This window comes from Vulpes vulpes, chromosome 5 (genome assembly GCF_048418805.1).
Source record: "Vulpes vulpes isolate BD-2025 chromosome 5, VulVul3, whole genome shotgun sequence".
NCBI lineage: Eukaryota > Metazoa > Chordata > Mammalia > Carnivora > Canidae > Vulpes > Vulpes vulpes.
In genome coordinates, this window is record NC_132784.1 from 10,220,874 (window position 1) to 10,248,724 (window position 27,851).

General features: G+C 33.4%; 1 protein-coding gene across 3 annotated transcripts in view; it reads right to left on the reverse strand.

The window, feature by feature from the left end:
- PTPN4 (protein tyrosine phosphatase non-receptor type 4) overlaps window positions 1-27,851 on the reverse strand; it is a 205,515-nt gene that overhangs the window by 52,429 nt on the left and 125,235 nt on the right. For all 3 annotated transcript variants that reach the window (XM_026017724.2, XM_026017723.2, XM_072757553.1), the window contains 3 exons: window positions 23,305-23,393; window positions 10,721-10,784; window positions 7,104-7,276 (listed from right to left, as the gene is read on the reverse strand). In XM_026017724.2, coding sequence (XP_025873509.1) covers window positions 7,104-7,276; window positions 10,721-10,784; window positions 23,305-23,393 — 326 coding nt within the window. The remainder of the gene's footprint in view (window positions 1-7,103; window positions 7,277-10,720; window positions 10,785-23,304; window positions 23,394-27,851) is intronic.

A 27,851-nucleotide genomic window follows, 5' to 3' on the forward strand; every position in this document is an offset into this window, starting at 1 on the left:
TTTAATCCCTTCAATATTATGGAAGAGAGAGAATAAAGGTATGTGAGTAAGTTGGTGGAAGAAGTAATAAATCTTCTGATATTCTGAATTTCATCTCTCAGTCTAAATAATATACCAAAATTTTGAAGTCTTACAAAAGTTCTAGTATTTCCAAAGATTGATTATGAGCAAAAAAATATTTATTTCATGTGTACCCAATAGGGATCAAGGACCATATCCAGAGAAACATTTGTCATGCTGCCACTCCTATCTCAATTACAAGAGTATTAATCATTTTGATTAAAAAAGTGCTTTGAATATATTTTAAAAGTACTTAAGGACTACAAACATAAAACTTCATTTTTAGAGTTATAAAAGCTATAAACATATATGGTTTACTTATATAAACTAATTACCATTAACTAAGCTGTCACAGGCCTGAATCCTCTTCCTGTGCTCTGCTAAGTTTTGTAGGAGGCTTGCTAGTCAATAAACTCTATTTTTTAGGTTCCTTTGTGAGTTGGCTGTTAGGTTCTACTTTTTTCTGGTGGGAGATCAGAAAGTAGAGCAAGACAAAAGAAGGAGATTGTCAGATGCAGGTGGCTGCTGTAACAATAGTAGGAAGAGAACGTTGGGAGAAACAGCACCTTGTGGATGGTATGTAACATCCCTGATCAAAGTAGCACCTCTCGGGCAGATCCAACCAACTGGGTCGGTAGCTCTAAGGCTACCAATTATTTTTTTTTTAATATTTTATTTATTTATTTGACAGGGAGAGAGAGAGCACAAGCAGGGAGAGTAGCAGAGGGAGAGGGAGAAGCAGGTTCCACACTGAGCAGAGAGTCTGATGCGATGTGGGGCTCCATTCTAGTGTCTTGGGATCAAGGTCTGAGACAAAGGCAGATGCTTAACCGACTGAGCCACGCAGGTGCCCCAAAGGTTTATGTTTCATATTATCCATAATATTGTTCTTTAGGACTTCAATATTATTATTAGAACAAAATGCAAAACTGTACCATAATCTAAGAATGCCAAAATCTGACAGTAAGATACTTATTTTTAGAACAATAAGAAAAAGACAATTGGTAAAAGAATACATGCTAATTATAACTAATTTCAGCAATACAGAAAAGCATAACAAAAAGATATCTTTAAAATCCCAAATTAAAAAAAATTAAATTAAAAAACAATGAAAACCCCAAATTTAGCCAGTCTTAAGAAAGAATCTCTATTATGAGCAAGTAAAAATCATTCTAAAACTCTCTCTATATATATAGAAAATGCTACAAATAAGAAACATAATTCTATTAACAGAATGATTATGCTATATATCCCACTTTAAGTGAAAACATTATTAAACTCATTTCCCTTGAACTAAAAGAAAGAAACGACTGCCATTCATATATAAAGGATGAAAAAAAGATTAGAAAAACTTCAAGGAGTTGGTGTTATTAATATTTAATTTTTGTTAATATGGATTCTCATACTTCCACTAGTCCCTTGCTTCGTTTTCTTAGTTATATAGCTATTTTTACTTTATCAAAGTTTATAGCATTTTAATTCTATTCTAAAATTAATTCTGACAGTTGTCAAGGATCAATTATCTATATTTAAAGGACTTAACCTTATTCTTAGTTTTTTCTTTTTTTTATTCTTAGTTCTTTTACCAAGATTCTTCTTGAGTCACGTTGACTTCTCTCTCAGATGGCTTAATTTTCTTAAAACAACTTTTTTTCTGGGTGCCTGGCTGGCTTGGTCAGTAAGAATGTGACTTTTGATCTCAGAGTTGTGAGTTAGAGCCCCACACTGGGTACAAGAGGTCACCTAAACACGAAATCTTAAAAAAGAATTTTTTTTCCTAGATGGGCTCAGAGATGTTGCTTTGATAATATCTAGAGGCTTTAGACTTGAATGGCATACTGGGCAAGTTTAATATTTTTCACTTTTTTTCGTTAGGACTTGGTGGCTCACATTATTATTACAAAGAATATCATAAACTTTACGCCAAAAAACTTCCTCAGTACTTAAAGGAGATAAATTGTTTGAAAAACATGAACTACCAAAGCTCACTAAGAAAAGAAAAAAAACCTGAACTGCTTTATTTATATTAAAGAATTTGAATGTGTTGTTCTAAAACTTCCTATAAACAAAACTTCTGCCCTGGATGGATTAGTTGGTAGGTTCTGCCAAACATTTTAAAAAGAAATGACAGCATTACTACAGAAACTTTTCTAGAAAAATGAAAATGAGTGAATACTTCTCTATTCATCCAGTGAAGCCAAAATTACCCTGACACTAAAACCTGGCAATGATATTACAAGAAAATAAAACTGTAGAGCAATATCCTTCGTGAACAAAAATGCAAAAATCCTAAACAAAAATTTGGTAAACTGAATTAAAAAAACAGAAAAGGGATAATAGGTCATGATCAAATGGGATTTATCCTAGGAATATTGGGGTGGTGATTAGTACTTAAAACTCAATGTAATTCAACATGCAAACAAATGAAAAGAAAACCACATAATTTTTGTAACACCTGCAGAAAAAGCATTTGACAAAAACCAATATCCAATCCTAACAAAAGCTTCAGGGAGATGTAGAAGGAATTTCCTCAACATGCATTATATATAGCATCTATTAAGAGCCTACAACTAATACAATACTCAATAGTAAAAGATTAATATCTTCCCCCCACCCCAAGATAAAGAAAAGACAAGGATATTTATTCTCACCACTTCTATTCAGCACTGTACAGGAGGTTCTAGCTGGGGGAATAAGGAAAGAAAAAGAAATAAAAAGTATCAGAATGGAAAGGAAGAATTAAAACTGTCTTTATCGTCTAGGTAGAAAATCTGTTGGAAGCTACAAAAAAGATCCTAGAATAAGTGAGGCAAGCAAGGTGTCACTATTGAAATAAGATCAACATAAAAAAAACCCACTTGTATTTGTTTCATAGTAAACAATCTCGAATTGAAATTTTAAAAGACCTCAAAAAATTAAGGATAAATTTAGCAAAGACCTGTGAAATTTGTGAAAGATCTATATGCTAAAAAACTACAAACAACAAAGAAAGAAAAGACAAATAGATAAAAGATGTACTGCTTCATGAGTTTGAAAACTCAGTGTTTTTAAGATGTCAATGCTCCTGAAATTGATCTATAGTTTCAGCACAATCCCAATTAAAATCCAAGAAGTGGTTTTTGTTTTGGCTTTTTTTCTTGAGAGAAAGAGAGGGTACACACAAGTGGCAAGGTGGAGGGAGTGGGCAGAGGGAGGGGGACAAAGAGAATCTCAAGCGTGCTCCATGCCCAGCACAGAGCCCCAAGTGGGGCTCCATCCCACAACCCAGATATCATGACCTGAGTTGAGATCAAGAGTCACCAGGTGCTCCCCCTTAAGAAGTCTTTTTCTGTAGAAATAAGTCAGCTAGTTCTAAAGTTCAGATGAAAATGCGAAGAATCTAAAACATTTGAAAACAACTTTAAAAAAGAACAAAGTTGGAGGACTATTACACTCTAAGACTTACTATAAATAAATCCAAAAACAAGTCCACACAAATGCTGATAACTTATTTTCAAGAAAGGGGCAAAGGCAATTCAGTGGAGAAAGAAAGGGTAATCTTTGCAAAAATTAATGCTCAAACAACTGGCTACCCATATGCAAAAAAATGAACTTTATATACTTTTTGAATGTACTTCATATCATATGCAAAAATTATTTCCACGTGGATCACATATCTAAGTGTAAGAAGTAAAACTATAAAACTCTTAAAAGAAAACAGAGGAATAAATCTTTTCAGCTTTGGGATAGGCAAAGATTTTAGATTTGACACCAAAAGAAAGATCCATGAAAGAATACAATAGTAAATTAAATTTCATCAAAATTGTGTACTCTTCAGAAGAGGTTTGGATGAAAATGCAATGGAACTGGAACTCTCACGGCTGGTGAGTACACAGAATTGTAAAAACTGCTCTGAAAAAATGATTGGCAGTTTCTTGCTTGCAAAGTTAAACATACATCTACCATGTGATCTGGCCATTCCACTCACAGGTATTTAACAAGGGAAGTTAAACCATATAAATACTATGAATGCTCACAGCAGCTTTATTTGAAACAGCCAAAACCTGGAAACAACCCAAGTGGGGAAACAATTAACACTTAATATTCATAAGCAAGTGAACATATAACAAATTGTGACACATCTATACAGTGGAATAATACTCCACAGAAGAGAAATGAACCACTGAAAGGCAACAACATGGATGAATTTCAGAACGATTATGCTAAGTGAAAAGAGGCTGTATTAAAGAGTATGTAACATATATGCTTCAATTTACATAAAATCCTATAAAATGCAAACCAATTTGTAGGGACAGAAAGCAGATCAGTGGTGGCACAGAGACAAAGAAGGGTGGAAGAAAAGAGGTTACAGAGGAGAGTATAAGGAGAAAACAGGGGCAGCCCGGGTGGCTCGGCAGTTTAGTGCCGCCTTTAGTCCGGGATGTGATCGTGGAGACCCAGGATCGAGTCCTATGTCAGGTTCCCTGCATGGAGCCTGCTTCTCCCTTTGCCTGTGTCCCTGTGTCTCTGCCTCTCTGCCTCTCTCTCTCTCTCTCTCTGTCTCATGAATAAATAAAATCTTAAAAAAAAAAAAAAAGGCAAAAACAGGGGAGGATATGCTTGCTATCTTGATACAGGGATGGATTTGGGGATGCAAATACACCTCCAAACATCAAATTTTAGATGCTAAATATGGTAGCTTATTATACACAAATTATACTTTAATAAAGCTGTTAAAAAGTATAAAATGTGCCAGTACTGGGCCCATATTCCCACAAGGGCAGTAATAGCTTGAATGGTAGGTTACTGCTCCTCACTTTACCAATATTTTTTTCTTAGATTGTTCTTTAGCTTGTTTTTATTAACATCTGTGGTTGAAATTTCATTGTTTCGGTGATTTTTTTCCTCAGATTGGTTTCTTTAACAGTTTTTTGTACTTACTGTCATGACTAGATTTTGTTTGCTGTGGTACACTTTGGGTAAACTCCTTGATACTTTTCTCATCGTGTCTGACATCCGTCTGAATTATAGCTGAAAGCAGGTTATTACATTCTATGCATTTCTTTGTTGTCTAAGAGACATGGTATGTGTACATTTATGTGTAAGTCATATTTTCAAGGACAGAGGAAAGGAAGAATTATGCTAAAGATAGTGTACTCCTTGGATAATAACCCTGAGGGTCACTTAATTAGTAATTAAGTTCACTAACAGACTGCTATTATGGTCTACGTTATTTTCTCAATGGAAATTTCTTCTATCCCTACTGAGATTGAGATGAGACTTTTAAATTTTTTTTCTTGACTTTCACCAATGATCTAATTCTTGTACTCTCAGTCAGTCTGTCCATCCATCAGTCCATCCATCGAAGTATATGCTTCACACCTGGCATGGAGCCCAAAGCAGGCCTTGAACTCACAATTCTAAGATTAAGACCTGAGCTGGGATCAAGAGTCAGATGCTTAACAGACTGAACCACCTAGGTGTCCCATCAGTCTATTTATTTTTAAATTTGTGATTACCATCACCTTACTTTCCTCAAAATTGTTTTTAGGAAGGCTACAGAAGAATTAAACATGACATCACTTAAGAATCTGCTGTGGCATTTTTGCTGTTAAAAGTTTCCTAATTCTGCTTCAGTGCTGCCAATGAATTTGGGAGCTGCTTTTTTGGAGAGGAGGGACATATATTTTTAATAGTATATCATCCTGTACTAAATTTATACTGTAATTTTTAATGAAATTGCAAATTAGGAATATAAAAATGTTTGAGATTTGTAATATATGCCTTTTCTGAGGCATGTACAAATATTTTCCACATGAATATACAACATGAATTAATCTAACACATAATGATAAAAGGTTTTATTTACTGAAGATGGCATATCTTTTGTGGAACAGAAACGGGTAACATTTGTTTTAGTAGATTATGAATGACTTTGCTATGTGATTCTTATCATATTGCACTTAAAAAACTAGCTTTCAAGGGTCTTTTAAGAATTCTTTTAAGGCAAAATTAATCAGAACTTCTCCAAATATAGAATTATTCCTCAAAGATTGTTTCCTATAGGAAAAAAATAAAAGCTATCAAGAATAAATAAGACAGTTTTAGGAAAAGGAATCTAGGGTTGTTGTTCATTCACTAAATGTGATTTCTGTATAATAGCTGTTTGAACTTTTATAATAAAGGGTTTAACGAACTTATACATAAAAAAGCAAACTACAAGTATCCCTCGCTTTTTCAAAGTTTGTGTTATGCCACTTTGCTTTTATAAAATGTCTACATTAGACAGTACTTGTTTTCAATGCATAAAAGATGTTTTGCTTTTACAAAAAAAAACAGAGAAAATAGCATTCAGTGTTTGTTTTGCAGCAAGCACTATAGAGACTGTGCACACCGCAAGCAGCGAGAGTGCCCCACCAACCTCCTTCCAAGGAAGTACACTCAGCATCAAGCCATCAGAGTTTTGAACTATGTCTGTGAGCATCTGTGCTTTATCTCAATTTATTTTGTCCATTCATTAGCAAGATGTGTCCTAAGGTATCTGAAAAAAGCCTATGAGAGGTGATTCTTGGAGTCTGGGAATGCTAAATAATTTTTTCCATATAAATGAATGGTAATGGCTTCTTCACTTTATGCTATCTGGCTTACAAAAGGTTTCACAGGAACAGTCTACTTTTGGATAGTGAGGGGAACTGGCAATTATATGCTCATGCAGAAGATACTTTCATTTTTACAAATAAAGATGTCTTAGAACAAAGAAAAGTTTTCTTATAAATGTTTAACAAAGATACACTGGAATTCATAACATGTCTAGAATGTAAATAAGTGTGACTGATTTACTTTAAAAAATAATGATCTAAAATATAGTCAGTGGAAGAGATTTCTCCATCTTGTTGGATCACAAGACCCTTTAAAACTTTTTGCTAATCTATAGGGGGCCACAGTTCAAAGATTATGACTCAGTAGGTACATATGAATTATAAGCATTCTATGATTCATTAGATCTTTATCTTAAAGTGAGGAAAAATCCAATAATAAAGCATTAATGCATAAGCAATACTCACCAGTACCGAAATTTTGAACCTAATGTAAAATAATGTGCAAAAAAATTCTTTTGAGGTGGAAGTGGTCTGTCCAAACGGAAGAATGTGTGATGTTCTACACATGCTTTCCACAAATTTTTGCATGCTCTGTAATTCACCATATTAAATCCCAATAATGTTTCTCTAGATTCATGCTGTAATAAATGACAAAATGCAGAGAATACCAGTAAAATATCAGAATCTAATGCTCCATTTAGTTTACTTTCTACAGATAAATAATCTACCCTTACAAATAACTAATCCTTAAAGAACAGTACCTTCTTTTGCTTACCCAATAAAAAAGCAGTAACATAAATGGAAAGGTTTGCAAAATGTGAATCTCACCTCATTCAGTAATATTAATGACTTTTAGGACTTTAATTTTAGAATATAGTTAGAATTAAGTTTAAGAATTGATACATATCTATTTTCAAAACTTACTAGCTATAATTCTATATCAAAATGTAATCCTGGCCCATGAATTAAACTTTAAGATATATCATCACATCTTTTAAAAATATCTCGAAATTTGTAAATCTGTCTAGATTGTCAGGACATAGGTATATTCACTCATCACTTCTGAACACTATTATGCAACTCAAATTTTAAAATAAGCAGCAGCATAATACAGATATTTCTTTAGTTTTTCTCTAAAAGACTGGTACAAATTACTATTTATATGGTTTTACTGAAGTCAACCATATAAAGGCATGCATGTTTTAAGTGTACAGCTCTGGTTTTCATATAATGATATGACCATTTAACATCCAACCAGAGCAAGAAATGGATTATTACTAGCAACTCTGAAGTATTCTTTATGTCCCCTTTCTACCAGATTATCTTTGCAAAGGTAATCCCTCTTCTGACTTTTATCACCATTGATTGGTTATAACTGTTTTTGAACTTTATATATATAGAATCATATATATGTCTTTATGTCTGGCTTGTTCTGTTGAGTATTATGTTTTTATATTCATCCATATGGTTGTGAAAATAATTTTCATTCTATCATATTCATTCTGTCATATGAATATACCAGTTTATTTATCCATTTGGCATTGAAAGACATCTGATGTTTCCAGTTTGAGGATATTTGTGTGCATTTCTGTTACTGGATCATAAGATTATGTGCTCATCTTCAGTAGATAATGCCCAACAGTTTTCCAAAATGGTTAGATCAATATGCACTCCCCTCCAACAGCAGTATATCCTCCACATACTTACCAACCACTGGCTTATCAATCTTTTCATTACACTATTATCACAATTCTGGTGGATCACATTTTGGTTATAATTTATATTTCCCTGATGATTAGTGAGGTTCAACACCTTCCTATGTTACTAGTCATGTGGCTGTTCTCATTTCTGAAGTATCTGTTTAAATCAGCAGCGTATTTTTGGATTGAGTTCGACATATAACCAAGGATGTGGTCCCTGTGTGTGCACCCATGTGTATTATATACATACTCTGTGCCACTTCCCTCCCTTAATGATATCTTTTGATGGATACAGTTTTTAATTTTAACACAGTCTAAGTGAATGATCTTTTCTTTAAAGGTTAGTTTTCTATTCCTTTGATAGAAATGTTTGACTATCAAAAGATATATTTCCATAATGAAACTACAGTAAGATGCCCATGTATAAATATTACACTACTATGTTAGAAGATAATATGCTTAAAATACTATTTTTTCATCACCAAAGAGTTAATTGTGCTTAACAGTGGAATTGTGTTTAATAGTAGGCCCCAATAGTTTACATATTGTACCACATGCCATAGATAATGCAAAATGACAGAGAAGGTCTTACACAGAGGAGCATGAAGAAATGCCTCTCAGGAAAAGCAACATCTAAGAATCAAACATTTTTCTGACATTTTTGCATACTTCAAAAATTTAGGTGTGATTTGGACTTTCTACTAATTGTATTTGGGCAACTTGTAACAAATTTGCAACAAAATCCACTTTCCACGTTTTATAAACAATAGATAAAAATGTTATATTGAAAGAAAAGTAGTTTCTATAATGTTTGGGTATTTAAAGTATAAGACATGTTTCAGAGAAAAACATTAACAAGGCAACACTGCAGACTATGACTATTTACAGTCTTTAATCAGTAGTTAGATGACTTTTGTTGATCTAACTACTGTGGCTAAACACGTTCCTAATGATATATTACCTTGGAGAATAGTTGTGAGGATTAAATGACATGAAAATAGCTGTATAATTATCAGATACATACTATGACTTCAATCAATGTTAATACCATAATTATTATTGCCAATAATGATAGTATCATTAATGGGGAAAATCTAGAACTGACTTCTACATTGTCTTCTAACAATATAATAATTTAAAGTAAAATATTTGTTCTCTAGTTTCCAGGTGTTTTGAAACATGTAGAAAAATTTTCATTAGCAGTATTAGTCATAATAGCTACAACCTGGTAATGCCAAAATTGCCCACTAACATAAAAATGAATAATTTATGGTATATTCACTCGATATAATACCATACAGCAATAGAACTATTGCTATGTACAATATGAATGAACCTCACATTAAGGTTACAATGTAGACAAAAAGAGAACATTATGTATGACTGCATTCTTTAAAGTTCAAAAATAAGCAAACTAATCCACAGTGAAGCAAATGAGAATAGTATTTATCTTTTGGGAAGGTTAATAATAACAAATGGGCATCAGTTCCAATAGCAATAATACCAAGGCAGTAGTAATGTTCTATATATTAATATTACATATATATTATACATCTATCAAATACTATCCTTAATATTTGTATACTTTCCTGTGGAATTCAGTAAAATAATAGAAAAAATGTTCATATTTTGTGATTATAAATGATAAACCATAGTCAGATTATTACCCTGATAAAACACAGCTGATTCAAGTATTTTAAAGATTTCAAATACATTTTATACACATGCACACACACAACCATCTTGAAATCTGCATTAATTTGTTAAGATTTATAAGAAATCATTTAAAGCAAAAGATAAAAATGAGTTTAAGTCAATTAAATAGATAAAATCATTTACAAGGTGAAACTCTTTCCAACGCTGTACTTTCCATGATAACTTAATGTACTGTATTCAATATGTAAAAAGGACATCAGCATTCCCACAAAGGGAGGAAATATAATATACATTCATGACCTAGAAACAAAACTAAACACTTAGTTTCCCTAAAAGAAAATGAGCTTATATATGAAAAGAAGTGCTGTTGATTAGTAGGGGGGGAAATATATATGAAAAAATGCTTAGTTATTACCTTCATGAATAGACCTTGACAACTGACAATGAACATCATGATTCAGATTAGTTTCAAAGCTCAAAAGAGAGTAGAAGAACTTTAAATCAGAATCACATGGAAATTAACAATGTTCTAAAATGTGAATTAACTCAGTAGTCAGTTATCAACATTAGTAGTAATTTCACTCATACTAAAAGTGTGGCCATGAATAACTTCATTTCTTAAGACTTCATTTACATAAATATTAAGTTCACATAAATGTTATTTTTACGAATACTACATTTATAAATATATTCACTTATATTAATAATTATTAGATCAATACTCACCACTTCTTTTCTAAGTTGAATAAAAAACTGTTTGCACTTAAAAGAAATTTTTACAATCTTCAACCTGGATTAAGAGAATGAATTGGGACTATTTAAAATACTGAATAAATACAAAAACATTAACTTAAAATAATACAAAAATCTTTTTTTTAAGGTTTTTTTTTTTAAATTAATTATTTATTTATTTATGATAGTCACACACAGAGAGAGGGAGAGAGGGACAGAGACACAGGCAGAGGGAGAAGCAGGCTCCATGCACCGGGAGCCCGACGGGGGATTCGATCCCGGGTCTCCAGGATCGCTCACGCCCTGGGCCAAAGGCAGGCGCCAAACCACTACGCCACCCAGGGATCCCAATATAAAAATCTTTTAGCTCTATATTCAATAATACCTAAACATTCAATCATATATATACCCATTACATAAGAAATCTAAAGATTTTGGTGCTTCATGAAAAAACTAGAATCTATCAACTGAACAAAGTTTTATCAGTATATTTGCTGTGAGCTATTATATCTTTTCCAATTTTATATCTAGAGAAATACATAAAAACACATACCACAAATTAAAATTTCAAGATATATAAAAAAAAATTTCAAGATATACCAAAAACTACAAGTTGTTTTCTGGTTCTGTAAGGAGCTTAGAAATCACCACTCCACTGTAATAAGTAAAAAAAAGCTCAACATATTCTTCTTGGATTCACAAGAGAGGGGAGGGCACAGGGTAAAATGCTACACCGAAGATTTGAGAGACCAATGGGTGAGTAACAGAGAATTGCAGCTTATCAGAGCAGAGACTCACAAGCAGAAACTACTGGAGGAACTAGTGCCAGGGTAGGAAAACCTGAACTGTAATTTAAGAACTGTTGGAGGCTATGTGTGGACATATTCAACACTGATAAAAGCTCCAGAGGGACACTGTTGCGGGAAGGGGAGGACCTCCTGCAATGCTGTTTATCTCTAGGAGCCCAATCAGACTCCCTTGGTAAATATCAGAGAAAAATACCCTTGGGTTTCCAGCTAGGGAAGGAGAAAAGAAACCATCTTGAAATATACTGGAGCAGTCTGTTCTTAAGAAGGTCAGCCTTTAGTGGAAACTAGTTAACCAAATCTTCATCCACTGGGGTATTACTAGAGCTTAACCAACCTGGGGAAGCCTACTCAACTCCCACTCACTCTAGCCATCCTATCCCGCCTAGCAGGGAGGAAAAAACCCCAAAGAAACACTTGTGAAACTCAGTCTAGAGGAAAAGGCTCACTAATACACTGAGAGCTAGTCACAGGACACAGAACACTTGCCAATCCCCCTACACCTCACAACAACATTACTAAGGGCCTATTTATAGCACTTCCTTTTACTGGAATATCATGTCTGGCTATCAAAAAATTACAAGGCAAACCGAAAAGCAAAAACATGATGTGAAGAGACAGAACAGAACCAGACATGGAAGGGATGCTGGAATTATGAGACTGGGAATTTAAAACAATTATGATTAATATGCTAAGGGCACTAATGGATAAAGCAAAAAGCATGTAAGAACAGATGGGCAATGTAAATCTAAGCACAGAGATGGAAATCATTAGAAAGACACCCCTCCAAATCTATGGGTAAAAAACACTATCACAGAAAATACTTTTCCTGATTATTAGTACACTGGACACAGCTAAGGAAATCATTTCAAAGGTAGATGATGTATCAATAAAATCCTCAAAACCCCAAAAGTAAAGTCTAAAGGACAAATACACTATCCAAGAAGAATGAGACAACTACAAAAGATGTGACATACAGTAACATATGATAATGGAAGTAACAAGAGAAGAGAAATGCAACAGAAGAAATGTTTGACACAAAAATGACTAAGGAACTTCTGCAAACTAACATCAAGCGGCAAACCACAGATCAAGGAAGTTCAGAGAACACAAGCAGGATAGATGCCTTAAAAAACCACACCTAGGTCTATCACTTTTAAACTATAACAAATCAAAGACAAAGAAAAAGATCTTAAAAGAAGCCAGAAGAAAAAACATCTCACCTACAGAGGAACAAAGGTAAGAAAAGGTATATCCAATTTCTCTGAAATCATGACACAAGAAGACAGCAGAGTCAAGTATTTAAAGTGTTGAGAGAAAAAAATGCATCAACCCAAAATTTCATATTCTGTGAAATTATCCTTCGAAAATGAATGAGAAATAAAGACTTTCTCAAATAAAAATTGGGGGGAATTTGTTGCCATGAGACCAACCTTGCAAGAAATGTAAAAAGAAAAACAAATAATAAAGGCCAGAAACTTAGATCAATATGAAGAGGAAAAACACTGAAAAAAGGACTAAGTGATGATAAATGGTAAAATAAAAACTTGGTTATTCTTATTCTTTTTTTTTTTTTGGTTATTCTTATTCTTAACTGATCTAACATATAACAGTTTGTTCAAAATAATAAAAGTAACAATGTATACAATTATTTATGTTTATGTACTTATCCTATCCATAGAATTATATATGTTACATGCTTATATGTTAGTGAAATGATTGACAGCAATGATACAAGGGACAGGAAATTAGTATTATTTTCTAATTGTTATAGGACACTCACACTACCCGTGACATGATATACTATTATTTGAAAGGAGACTTGGATTAATATAAATATAATTGCAAACACTAGAGTAACCACTAAAAAAAAAAAAAAAAAAAAAAAAGGCAAAATAAGTAAAAATGATAAGCAAAGGAGAGAAAAGAAAACCACAATAAAATGCTCAATTAAAAAACATATGGCAGAAAAAGAATGAAATACAAAAATGGAAACAAGAGCAACAAAGATAACATAGTAATGAATATAGTAGATATTAATACAAACATATAAAAAATGATTTAAAATGCCATTGGACAGGCTCCTGGGCGGTTCAGTCAGTTAAACATCTGTCTTTGGCTGAGGTCATGATTCTGGGGGGTCCTGGGATCAAGCCCCATGTTGGGCTCCTTGCTCAGTGGGGAGTCAGCTTCTCCATCTCTTTGCCCCCCACTTGTGCTCTCCCTAGCTTTCCCTCTCTCTCAAATAAATAAATAAAATCTTAAAAAGAATGTTAATGGGCTACAGATGTCCATCAACAGATGAACAGATAAAAATGTGGTGTATCTATACAATGGAATATTACTCAGCCATCAACAAAATGAAATCTTGATATTTGCAATGATGTTGATGGAACTAGAGGGTATTATGCTAAGTGAATTAAGTCAATTAGAGAAAGACAATTATCATATGACCTCACTCATATGAAGAATTTAAGAAACAAGTTATAGGAGGAAAGAGGAAGGGAGGGAAAAATAAAACAAGATGAAATCAGAGAGGGAGACAAACCGTAAGAGACTCTTAACCACAGGAAGCAAACTAAGGGTTGCTAGAGGGAAGTGGGGTAGGGGGATAGGGTAACTGGGTGATAGGCATTATGGAGGGCACATGATGTAATGAGCATAGGGTGTTATATACAACTGATGAGTCACTGAACTCTATCTCTGAAATTAATATTAAATACACTATATTTTAATTGAATGTACATTAAATTTTAAAAATTAATAATAAAATATCAATGGGCTAAATGTAACAATTAAAAGACATCAGAGTGGATCAAAAAAACAAGAAACAATATTTTATTTAAATATGAAGACATATATAGGTTAAATGTAAACAGATGTACAAAAAAATACCTGTTAAGACTAATTTAAAAAAAAAAAGCAGGAGTACTAGGCATCTAATGTACATCATGGTGAATATAGTTAATAATACTGTATTGTACATTTGAATGTTCTTAAAAGATCTTAAAAGTTCTCATCATGAGGAAAAAGAATTTTAACTATGCGTAGTGATGAATACTGTTCAGATTTACAGTAATAACCATTGTGCAATATATACAAATATTGAATCATTATTGTACACTTGAAAATAACATAATGTTATATGTCAATTATACCTCAAAAAAGAAAGAAAAAAAGGGCTCTAATAATTTCAAAAAGAACAGACTTTAAAGCAAATATCAATTAATAAAAACAGACACATTGAAAGATTAAAAAAAAATCACTTATATATGCCAAATAAGCATTTGACAAAATCCAACAACCATTCATGATGAAAACTCTCACTATAGTAGGAAGACAGTGAAACTTTCTCCACTTGATAAAAGACTTTCTAAAAAAACCCTACAGCTAACATTATACTTAATGGTGAAAAACTAGAAATTTTACTACGAAGTAAAGAAAAGATGTTTCAGTTCACCACTCCTTTTCCATACCATATGAGAATTCCATGCTAATACAATTAAGGCACAAAAAGGGAATGAAAGATACAGATTTGGAAGGAAGACATAAACCTTAACTCACAGATGACATGATCACTTATGTGGAAGATCCAAGAGAATTGACAAATTCCTGGAACTAATAAGCAATTATAGCAAGGTGCAGGACATAAGATTAATACAAAAAGTCTATTTCTTTCCTGTATGTCAATAATGAACAGTAGAATTTGAAAACACCATAAACAAGATTTACATTAGAACCCTCAAAAATGAAATACTTATACATAAATCTAAAAAATATGTATTAGAATTATAGGAGGAAAACCACAAAACTCTAATGAATGAAATCAAAGAACTAAATAAATATAAAGACACTCCATATTTCTGGATAGGAATAATCAGCACTATGAAGATGTCAATTCCCACTTTCAGAATGTCTGAAATCTCAGTCAAAATCCCACCGTTATTTTGTGGATATTGACAAATTGATCTTAAAGTTTATATGGAGAGGAAAAAAACCCCACAATTGGTATTGTAGTATTGAAAGAGAATACGAGAGTTGGAAGACTGAGATCACCCAATCTATACTTTAAAGATACAGTAATGAAGATAGTATGGTACTGGTACAAGAATAGACAAAATAGATCAATGAAACAGAACGAAGAACCCAGGAATAAGCCCCCATAAATACATTCAAATGATTTCTGAAAAAGGTGCAAAAGCAATACAATGGAGCAAAGACAGTTTCTCCAACAAATGGTGCTGGAACAAGTCAACATTCAAGAACACAAATATGAATCTAGACAAAGACAGTATATGCTTCACAAAAAATAACTCAAAATGGATCAGAGACCTAAATGTAAAATTAAAGGCATAAAACTACTAAAAGATAACACAGGAGAAAACTTAGATGACCTTAGATGTGATGATGCTTTTTTAGCTAGAACACCAAAAATATGTTCCAAAAAAAGAAATAATAAGCTAGATTTCATTAAAATTAAAAGCTTTTGTTCTGTGAAAGACAATATAAAGTAAAGTAAGACAAAACAAAGAAGAAAATATCTGTAAAAGACACATCTGAGAAAGGGTTATTATCCAAAATATTCAAAGAACTCTTAAAACTCAGTAATAATAAAACCCAATAAAAAATTAACCAAAGACCGTAACAGACACCTCACTACAAAAGATATACAGAGAGCAGATAAGCATAGGAAAAGACACTTCACATCATGCCAACATACAAATTAAAGCAATGATACACCACGACATACCTATAAAATGGCCAAAACCCAGAATACTAATAATATTAAATGCTGGTGAGGATGTGGATCAACAGGAGTTCTCATTCATTTTGATGGGAATGAAAAATGGTATAGTTGTTTTGGTGGATAGTTTGTCAGTTTCTTATAAAGCTAAACATACTTGTACCATACATCCAGCAATTGCACTCCTTGGTATTTACTCAAAGGAAACAGGAATATATACATATACACAAAAACCTGCACATAAGTATGAATAACAGTTTTATTAATAACTTCCAAAACGTGAAAGCTATCAAGATGTCCTTCAGTAGCGGATATATGAACTGTGGTACATACAGATAATGGAAAATTATCCAGCTCTACAAAAAATGTTGTATCAAAGCCACGAAAAGATGGATTAGCAAGATTGAGAAAAAAAAAAAAAAGGCTCAAATCAGAAATGAAAGAGGAAGAATTACAACTGATACTATAGAAATACATAGGATCATGAGACTACTATGAACAAATCAGCTAACCTAGAAGAAATGGGTAATTTCCTAGAATCATACAACCTACCAAGACGGAGTCAGGAAGAAGTCAAGTCTGAATAGACAAATGTTAAGTAAGGAGACTGAATCAGTAATCAAACACCTCCCAACACGGAAAATCCCAGGACCAGATTTCTTCGTTACAAAATTCTGCCAAATATTTGAAAAAGAATTAATGCAAGCCTTCTCAAATTCTTCCAAAAAAAATAAGAAGAAAGACTCTCAAACTCATTCTAGGAGATGAGCAACACCCTGATACCTAAGCCAGGTAAGGACACTACAAGAAAACTATAGACCAATATCCCTGTTGAAGACTGTTGCAAAAATTCTCAACAAAATTCTACCAAATCAAATTCAAGAACTCATTAAAAAGGTTATACACCATAATTCACCATGACCAAATACAATTTGTCCCTGGGATGCAAGGATAGTTCAATATATGCAAATCAATAAATGTGAAATGCCACAAGAACAAAAGAAAGATAAATTTCATATGATCTTCTCAATAGATGTAGAAAAAATAATTGACAAAATATATCTTTTATGATCAAAACACAAACAAAACCCCCTCAACAGATTGTATACGAAGGGAATATACCTCAACATCCTAAAGGGCATATACAAGAAAACCACAGTTAACATTTACTTTGTTATACTTTGATAAACAAAACCTGAAGTTTTTCCCCTAAAATTAAGAAAAAAACAACTCTCACCACTCCTATTTAACATAGCACTGGAAGTCCTGGCTACACTAATTAGTCAATACAAAGAAATAAAAGGCATCTAAATAGAAAAGGAAGAAGTAAAATTGTTATTTCTGAATATGATGATATAGATATTAAAAATGACAAAGATTCAACTAATAACAGTTGAATCTAAGCAATGAATTCGGTAAAGTTGTAGGATATAAAATCAAAGCATAAGAATCATTTGCATTTCTATACACTATCAATGAAACATCTGTAAAAAGAAAGAAAACTATCCTATTCATAATAGCAACAAAACAAAGAAATACCTGTAATAAATTTAATGAAGGGAATTATCAACCTTATGAAAACCACAAGACTTTGTTGAAAGAAATCAAAGAAGAAAGAAACAAATGGAAAGACACTTCATTCCACGTTAATAGACTGGGAAAGTTAATATTGTTAAAACGTCCATGCTATCCAAAGTCATCTATGGATTCAAGGCATATTCTACCAAAATTCAAATGGCATTTTCTACAGAAATAGGAAAAAAAAATCAATCCTAAAATTTGTACTAATTTTAAATTATACTATAATGCTACAGTAATGAAAATGCTATGGAGTATGGAGATACCATAAAAATAAACAAACAGACCAATGGAAAGAGCAAACCTAGAATTAAATTCCACATACATAGTCAAAACTAATATTTATAAGGGAACCAAGGACACTTGATGAAGAAAGGATGGTCTCTTTAATAAATGGTGTTGGGAAAAACTAGATAGCCACATGCAGAAAAATAAAATAGGACCTCTATCATACACTATTCACAAAAATTAACTTAAAATAGATCATAGGCTTACACATAAGGCCTGATTCCATAAAACTCCAGAAAAAAAAACATAGAGAAGTTTAATATTGGTCTAGGCAATGATTTTTTAGGATATGACACCAAAAGCACAAAAACAAAAGAAAAAACACAAAACCTTGTGCATTGCAAACAAAATTAACAAAACGAAAAGGCAACTTACAGAATCGGAGAAGATACCTGCAAACCATGTACTACATACTGGGTTAATATCCAGATTATAAAGAACTCATACAACTCAATAACAAAGAAACAAACCTATTAAAAAATGGACAGAGGACTTGAATAGACATTTTTTTTACAAAGAAGACATACAAAGGGCCAACAGATACACAAAAAGATGCTCAACATCACTAATCCTCAATGAGATGCAAATCAAAACCACAATATCCCTTTATACCAGTCAGAATGGCTAAAATCCAAAGACAAGAAATAAATGCTGTTGAGAATGTGGAGAAAAGGGAACCCTTGTGCACTGTTGGTGGTAATGTAAACTGGTGCTGCCACTGTGGAAAACAGTATGGAGGTTCCTCAAAAAATTAGAAACAGAAACATCATATGATCCAATAATTCCTCTAGTGGGGATTTATTCAAAGAAAACAGAAACACCAATTCAAAAAGATACGTGTAACCCTGGCCACAGCTTGTCATTGTTATTTGCTGCATTTTTTTTTTCATGAAATTCATCAACCACTACCCTCTCCCACTCCATCCCCCTGCCCTAGTCTGCCAACTTGCAGTGTTAAACTTATGCTGTTGCTCTTCAAGAAGGCACACCTTGAGGTATATCCACAGTAATCCTGAGTAATCCTGGTACCAATCATCCCATTCCTTCAAAAAGGATACCCAGCATAAAACACCCCTAACTAACAACACATTGCTCTATTGTTTTCAATTATGCTCTGGGGGCATGAATCCTTTAAAAACCAAACCAATCAAATTATGCTTTCTTCAAAGGAAGATGTGAGAGAAGTGTTTGAGGGTACTATTTCCTCTAGTAGTCTTTAGGTTTCCTGAAAGACTCCTTCTTAAAAATAGTCTGAGCCTTGCAGTTATTGAAGTTGTAATTTCCTGTTGTTATACAGGAGCCCTGTTGATGTGGCAGTAGGGTGAGGGGTTGGGAAGGAATTGTTCTTTAACCTATAGTCAGGATTCAGTGGTTAGTTGTCTCTACTTGGCTATGATCTGCAGTGCTTTTCAGCTCACTCTCTCACAAAGGGTACAGAGTAGCCTGGAAATGGTAATTTCTTCTCCCACTTTGGTTATGCTCTGGTAAAATCCATATTGGTTAAGTACATGTAAATCAGATTTTCTTGAGGGCAGATCTTTGTTAAGGAGAAGAGAAAGCTCTGAGCATATCTCAAAATGGTTACTTCTCTGCTTACCCTACCCTGCTCACCAGAGGATGAGTAGATTTTTCTCCAATCTTCCACCTGGTAACCTGGTGGGATGCCTGGTGGTAGTAAAACTAATGAAAGTGTGGGGACTTTTGTAAGGCTGGGCCTTCAGAAGTTTTCATCTCCCAAGCCAGTCTTTGCTCAGTCTCTAGCAATTAGTCAATTACCTTTAAGTATTCCTGCCAGTTTGTTAGTATGTACTGCCATGAGTAGTTAAGATCAGAAGAAACTCTTAGGTTCCATGATGATGTAGATACAGTAGCTCTACCAATTTTAAATCCCAGTTTAATTCTTGAAGACAAAATTTAAAATAAACACTATATACTTTCCAATCAACATCATAAACGTTCACATCCTTTTTCTTTTTTTTGAACCTAACTTCTATGACAAAGACTTGGAAGTGTGAGTTTTATTTCTCAACAATAAACTAGTTCTAAGCATATTTACCAGTAAACTAATATGCCAACTCCTTACTTAGCATACAGAGTATGTTGGATCTGTCACAATCTGAATCTAATTTCTCTTCTATGCAAAATATTCCAAAATTCTTGTGCCCTTGCTTCTATCTTCAGTAAAGACAACGAAGGAGAAACCAAAACAAACAGCTCATCATTTCTTCAACTTGCCATATCCTTTCTTACTATTAGGTCTCTGCAAATGCTTGCTATCTCTACTTGAATTCCCTAAATCCACACATACCTCTTCCATACTTCCTTTTCACTGACAAAATTTCCCTTCATCCTTAAAAAACTATCTCAAATATCATGGAGGCATTCAAATTTTCCCTAGAGAGAGTGTATCCTTTGTGTTTCCAAAACAATTTCTCAAAAATTCTTCTAGAATCCTTATAATAATAAAAAGGGAGTATGTATACAATATAGGGTTTTGAAAATACAGAAAAATTTAGATTATCACTTATTTTAATCCACATCATCAGAAAAGAATTTTTCAGATTTTGACATTTATAGAAAATATGAAATACAAAGTAAAATATTTTTTTAAAATTGTCTTTAGTAAAAATCAGAAATGTATTAATTTCAAAGATGTGCATTTACCATTTCACTGTTATAAAAATGAGTGATAATTATCTTCCATGAAGATTTTAATCACATATTTGTTATTAATTTTATTTGTGCGTTCGTTAATAGGCAGGGGCTGTGTCTTAAACTGTTATATCCTCCTCCAAACATACCAGGTTTGAATTACATGGCAAGTATTTAAAAAGATATGAGATGAAACACTAAATGATACTTAGTTTTCTTTTATGAGCTTACAGAGGTGTTACCATACACAATGAAATATACCAGCTTTAATGAATACTTCAAAGCATTTTGACAAATGTGTTGTTATGTAACTAGCTGCCAACAAAATGAACATAGAACATTTGATCACCTCAAAATGTTCCCTTGGTGTCCCTCTGCAATCAATTGCCTCCTCCCATTTTCAGCTCCTGGCAACCACTGGTCTACTATCTCTGTAATTTGAGTTTTCTAGAATTTCATACCAACAGAAACAAAGAGTATGTGGTCTTTGTGTCCGGCTTCTTATACCTAGCATAAAGTTTTGAGGGCAAGGTCATCCAAATGGTTTAGTGTATTAATAGTTCATTTCTTTTTGTGCTGAAGAGTATTCCACTAAGGAGATATACCATAATTTGCTTATCCTTTCACCAACTGATATTTGTAGGTCTGTTTTGAGCTGCTATAAATAATGTAGCTATGAATGTCACTGTAAAAATCCTTATACGAACTTAGGTTTTCATTTTGCTTGCGTAAATATTCAGGAACAGAAATGCTGGATTACATCAAGGTTTAACTTTAAAGAAACTGTCAAACTGTTTTCCAAAGTTGGTATACTAGTTTGCACTCCTACCAGGAATGTGTGAGATTTCAGGTGCTCTGCTTCTTGTCATCATTTGGTGTGGTCTTATTTTTTAAATTTTTTTTAATTTTTAAAATTTATTTTATTTTTTTAAAAGACTTTATTTATTCATGGGGGAGACAGAGAGAGAGAGGCAGAGACATAGGCAGAGGGAGAAGCAGGCTTCCTCGATCCCAATCCCGGCACCATGATCCCAATCCTGGCAGGCTCCCATGATCCCAATCAGGATCATGCTCCGGGCTGAAGGCAGGCACCAAACCACTGAGCCACCCAGGTGTCCCTGTCATTTCTTTTTTAATTGGAGCTAGTGTGTGGGTGAGTAGTACTTCATTGTGGTTTAGCTTGCGTTTCACTGATGACTGAACATCTTTTCATGTGCTCATTTGCCATCTGGATTATGTCCTTTGGTGGAAATGTGTATTCAAATATTTTGCCTATTCTTTTTAATCAGATTGTCTTCTTATTACTGAGCTATGAAAGTTCTTATATTCTTGATAGGTCTTTTTTCAAATATATATTTTACAAAAGACTGTATCTTGTTTTTTCATCTTTAGAGTGTCTTTTGAAGGGCAAAAGTATTTAATTTTCATGACGGTCATTTCAGTTTTTGAATTTTCTAATTCATGTGGTTTTGTGACCTACCTAGAAATTTATCTTTATTTTTTAAACAAAGTTGTGGCAATTTTCTAAAATAGTTGCTTCTTCTGTCACTTATCCGATTTCTACTAAACTGTTACTAAAATGACTAATTACAAAACTCTATTAAAAAAAAATCAGATAGTGAAAAACCAGGACCAAAAGTTTTAAACGGAGATACACAGAAGAACAGATTACTACAATGTATTTCTTTTGTATTTGTTTCTTTTGCTAAAGAAAACCAGTCCATTTACTTTAAAAATCCAGAGCTACTCATATAATATGTAACACATATTACTAAGTTGAGTTTTAGGATTTTCAATTTATCCCCTAAAGGAAAGTGGCAGATGCTACTTTTCCTTCTTCCTCATTCTGGGATACAGAAGTAATGGCAGATGAGTCATTCTGGACAAGGACAACACACTAAGGAAAGTAGAACAGCAAAACTAAAGAAAGATGAGTTTTAAACACCTGGAGCCACCATAATTTTCCTAGAACCAATTGAAACCACTGTAATAGTGGATCCTAGATGCAGCAACCATGCCTATGTTCTAACTAATAAACTAACACCCCACCGAACGCACTTAGATAAAATACTGATTTAAAGCAATCAACAGGGTGCAAGACACAATAAACATGTTAGTATTAGATACAATTCTATAGTATAAATTCAGAGATTCTGAAAGAGAAACATTCATTAAGTAGTATTGTCTATGAATACTGTTCTGATTGATTAAAGCACATTTTAAAGTAAAATAATTAAATTATTTTGGTATTCTCTAGTTGATTTCAAGTGGGTTTAGTTGTATGACAACATTAATATAGTTTTACAACCACTTTTTAAAACTTTTTTATTTATTTAAGTAATCTCTATACCCCATGTGGAGCATGAACTCACGACCCCAACTGAGATCAAGAGCACCACACTCCTCTGATTGGGCAAGCACGTACTTGGTCAACAATCACTTTCTTTAGTATGAATCATTATACATGGTAATATAATGGTAAAAGCAAAAGTATTGATGGAAGTTCTTACCATGGAAAGGTATTCATTCGTACCCTGTTCTTATAAATCAGAATTCCTCCTGACATCACTCCAATCATAATTTCATTGTTACTTTGATCCTTCAAAAAAAGAAAATGACAAGTCTAAAATACTGGGCTTTTCTTGTTAAATATATTCTTTAAAAATAGGATAAGGTTTTAAAAATACAATGTAAAATTTTCAAAGGCAGAATATAATTGCACAATATTTACAAACCCATGTGGTTATTGTCACCTCATAAAAATAAAGAACATACTTCACAACAAACTTCAACGTGGCATTATTAAAATTCATTAATCCAAAGTAAAAATTATCTCAGGATTCTCCACAGTTCATAACTGGAACTAAGAATTTGAGACAAGGAATCAAAAGTCTTCTCATTTTGTAGAATGATGAGTTAGTATCCCTTCTTCTATTTCTAAAACTATTCTGACTCAACCACTGTGTAAGTATAGTGTCAGAATTACAAAAGTGGATAAAACATGGAGGAGTTCAGAGTTTGGTAAAGTGTAACCTATAATAAAACAAGATTTCCAATATAATAATAAGTCATATAACTAATATAATACAACAAAAATATCATGGTAGTACAAGGTGGCTAACAAGTGTTGAAAAGTTTGAAAGATTCTAGAGAAGAAAATTTGAATTATGCTTTGAGGAAACTGAGAGTTTTCATGCTAACTGATCCACTTTGAATAGCCAACTGGCACTACTGACAAAATGAGTAGAATTAAATTCTTTTCTCATATGCTAATCAACCTTGAAATAGTTTTGCTACTTGACTTGAAACACTGTACAGGCAAGCTAATAGAGCAATAATGCTTTTACTCCCTATATCCATATGCTCAGAAGACAGAACTAATTGATGAAATTATAATTAGGATTTTGTAACTGTGTCCCTAAAAAAAAGACCTCTTTAAAATACAGCTTCAGTAATTTCTAATAAAATAAAATCTTACTAAATTAACTTGTTCCATAGGATAATACATAACAAACGGCCAAGGTAACACAATATCCACCATTATTGTACACTATTATGAGTCTTAAAGTTTGACCAAAATGGTTTACTTAGCATATGTTCCTATGGCTTTTTTTTTTTTTTTTAAGATTTTATTCATTCATGAGAGACACACACAGAGAGAGGCAGAGACACAGGTAGAGGGAGAAGCAGGCTCCATGCAGGGAGCCCGATGTGGGACTCGATCCTGGGACTCCAGGATCACATCTTGGGCTGAAGGCAGCCGCTAAACCGCTGAGCCACCCGGGAATCCCCACCTATTGCTCATTCTGCTCCCAATCTCATAAAACACTGGAGAAGATACATGAAAATAATCCATAACATTAGAGGTATATAATCAATGGACTAGATATTTTAAAGAATTTGTAAAAACAAACATAAAGAGGCTACAATCAGATTTTTTTTTACACTCATATTTAAGAAAAAAATTATAGAAGACCACAGCGTAAACTAGACACAGAAGTGTTAGAACATAAGTGGCAAGGTATACGGCCTTTGTTTTTTCCACTGTTGGACTCTCAGGTATAGAAAAGTGCCCTGTATAGTTAACATGTGAAGAACTATCAGGTTTGAACTGTGTGGATCCACTTATATGCACACTTTTTTCAATAAATATACTTGAAAAATTTTTGGAGATTTGCAGCAAATTTAAAAAACTTGCAGACAAATCACATAGCCAAGAAATATAAAAAAAATTAAGTTAGGTATGTCATGACTGTATAAAATATATGTAGATACTAGTCTATTTTATCATTTGTTACCATAAAATACATACAAATCAACTATAAAAAGTTAAGATATACTAAACTTCTAAACTTCTGCAAGCTTACATACTACACATGGCACCATTATGGCTGAGAGAAATGTAAAAAAAATGTAAAGATACAACATGAAATCGTAACTGCATAACATTTACCGTAGTACATACTGTATTACTGTAATAATTTCATAGTTACCTCCTGTTGCTCTTGTGGTGAGCAGGAGTGTTCCAAGTATCTGCTTAAAACAGTGTGACACTTACCGGTTCATGAGCAATTTGGTTTCTCCAATAAATTACATATAGTAATAACAGTGATCTCTCACAGTTGCTTATTTTTCAACGTGTTTAGTGTAATACTGTAAACCTCCAATAATATCACTGGACTCAAACAAAGTGCTTTTTAGTGATGCTGGAAGTGTTCCCAAGAAGGAAAGAAAATCATGACATTACAAGAATAAGCTGAACTGCTTGATATATATCATAGAGTGAGGTCTGCAGCTGTGATTGCCTGCTGTTTCAAGAGAAATGTATCCAGCAAGAGGACCATTGTGAAAAATGAACAGGAAATTTGTGACGCTATTGCTGCAATTACACCAGCATGCACAAAAAACCCTGGTACTTTGTGTGAAATACTATACCTTTTCATCTCATATTGAAAATGCAGCTTTTATGTGGGTACTAGATTGCTATAGGAAAGGTATACCTATACCTACAGATTCTGGTATGATTGAGAATATGTAGTCATTATACGACAACTTAAAACAAAAGGAAGGTGTAGGCTCTAAAGCTGATGAATTTAATGCTAGCAAAGGATGGTTTGATAATTTTATTAAAAAGTTTGGCATAAAAAAATGACAAGATAACAGGAAAAGCAGCTTCTGCCGAACAAGAAGCTGGAACCATGTTCCCAGATGCCATTGAGAAAGTCACTGAGAAAAAAGGTTATCTATCTGAACAAGTTTTGAATGTAGATTAAAGTGGTGTATTCAGGAAGAAAAAATGCTAGAAAGGACATTTATTAGTAAGGCAAAGAAGCACGGCTGTGGATTTAAAGCAGGAAAAGACAGGCTAACACTGTTTCGTGCAAATGCAGTTGAGTTCATGATCAGGACTGACCATATCTATAAAGCTGCTAACTTGCCACCTTTGAAGGGAAAAGATGAATACCATCTGCCAGTCTTCTGGTTATACAACAAGAAGGCCTGTACAACAAGAACCCTTTTTCTGGACTGGTTCTATCAATGCTTTGTCCCTGAGGTCGGAAAGTAATTTGCCTGTAAGGGACTGCCTTCTGAAGTTCTTTTGATATTGAACAATGTCCCTGGCCATTCCGAACCCCATAAGTTCAACAGCAAAAGATGTCAAAGTATTCTACTTGCCCTCAAAAACATCTCTATTTCAGCCGCTAGAACTTGTAAGCTCATTACACATGGTCTCTACGTAAAGGACTGTCTATGCTATGGGAAAGAACCCTGATAGAACATCATACAAATGTGGAAGGCTCACACTATTGAGGATGCCACTGTTATTTATTTGTTTGTTTATTTACTTATTTTTTGCCACTGTTATTTTAAAAAAGGCTGTGAAAGCCATCAAGCTTTCCTGAAACAATATATTCCTGCTGGAGAAAACCATATCCAGATGTGTGTGACTTTACAGAATTTAAAACAAAGCCAGTCAAGAAAATAATGAAAGAGATTATAGATATGGTAAAAAGATGGAGAGAAAGGATTCATGATATGGACCTATCAAGAAATTCAAGAGCTAACAGACACCACACCAAAAGATTAACAGAGGATGACCTGATAGAGGTGAATGCTTCCAAACCAGTGCCAGACGATGAGGAAGTAGAAGAAGAAAAGGTGCAGCAAATGAACTGACATTTGACAGTCTGGCAGAAGAGTTCTGATTATTTAAGACTGCTTTTGACTTCTTTCACAACATAGACCCTTCTATGATATGAGCACTAAAACTAAAGCAGACAGTGGAAGAACAATTGGTATGATATAGAAACCTGTTTAGCAAAATGAAAAAAGCAGAAGAGTCAGTTAGATATAACAATACATTTCCATAAAGTTATAGCAAGTGTCCCCGCCTCTCCTGCTTCTCCTTCCATTTCCTCTACTTCTTACACTTTTACTATTTCTGAGACAATAAGAACCCCTTCTCTTCCTCCTCAGCCTACTCATTGTGAAGATGACAAGGATGAAGACCTTATGACAATCCACGTCCACTTAATGAATAATAATCATCATGCCAAAAAAAAAATCATCATGCCATTCAGTTAATAAACGTATATGTTGTACCTGTGCATGAGTATCTTTGTACAGAAAACTAACTGTATGGCAAGAGCTCAATGAGACATTTCTTTCTCATCATCAGCAGCAATGTCAAAGTATTTGCGTGTGCAAGACTTGTATGGAAGTGAATAGCCAAGCTATCCTTATATAGGAATGAAGTCAGTAGTATTTAATATAAAGTTAATAATGTGTTAGTTTTCTTTAGATTTTTTTAAAGATATATCTATTTTAAAATTAGAGTGAGCACACACAGGGAAGGGGGAGGAAATGGAGAGAATCTCAAACTGACTTCCCACTGAACACACAAGCCAACGTGGGGCTCGATCCCACAACCCTGGGATCATGACCTGAGACAAAAAATCAAGAGTTGACTGCTTAATCAATTGAGCCAACGAGGTGTCCCAGTTTTCCTAATGTTTTATAACTTTGCTTTCTAAGAATTACATTATCATACAGTATG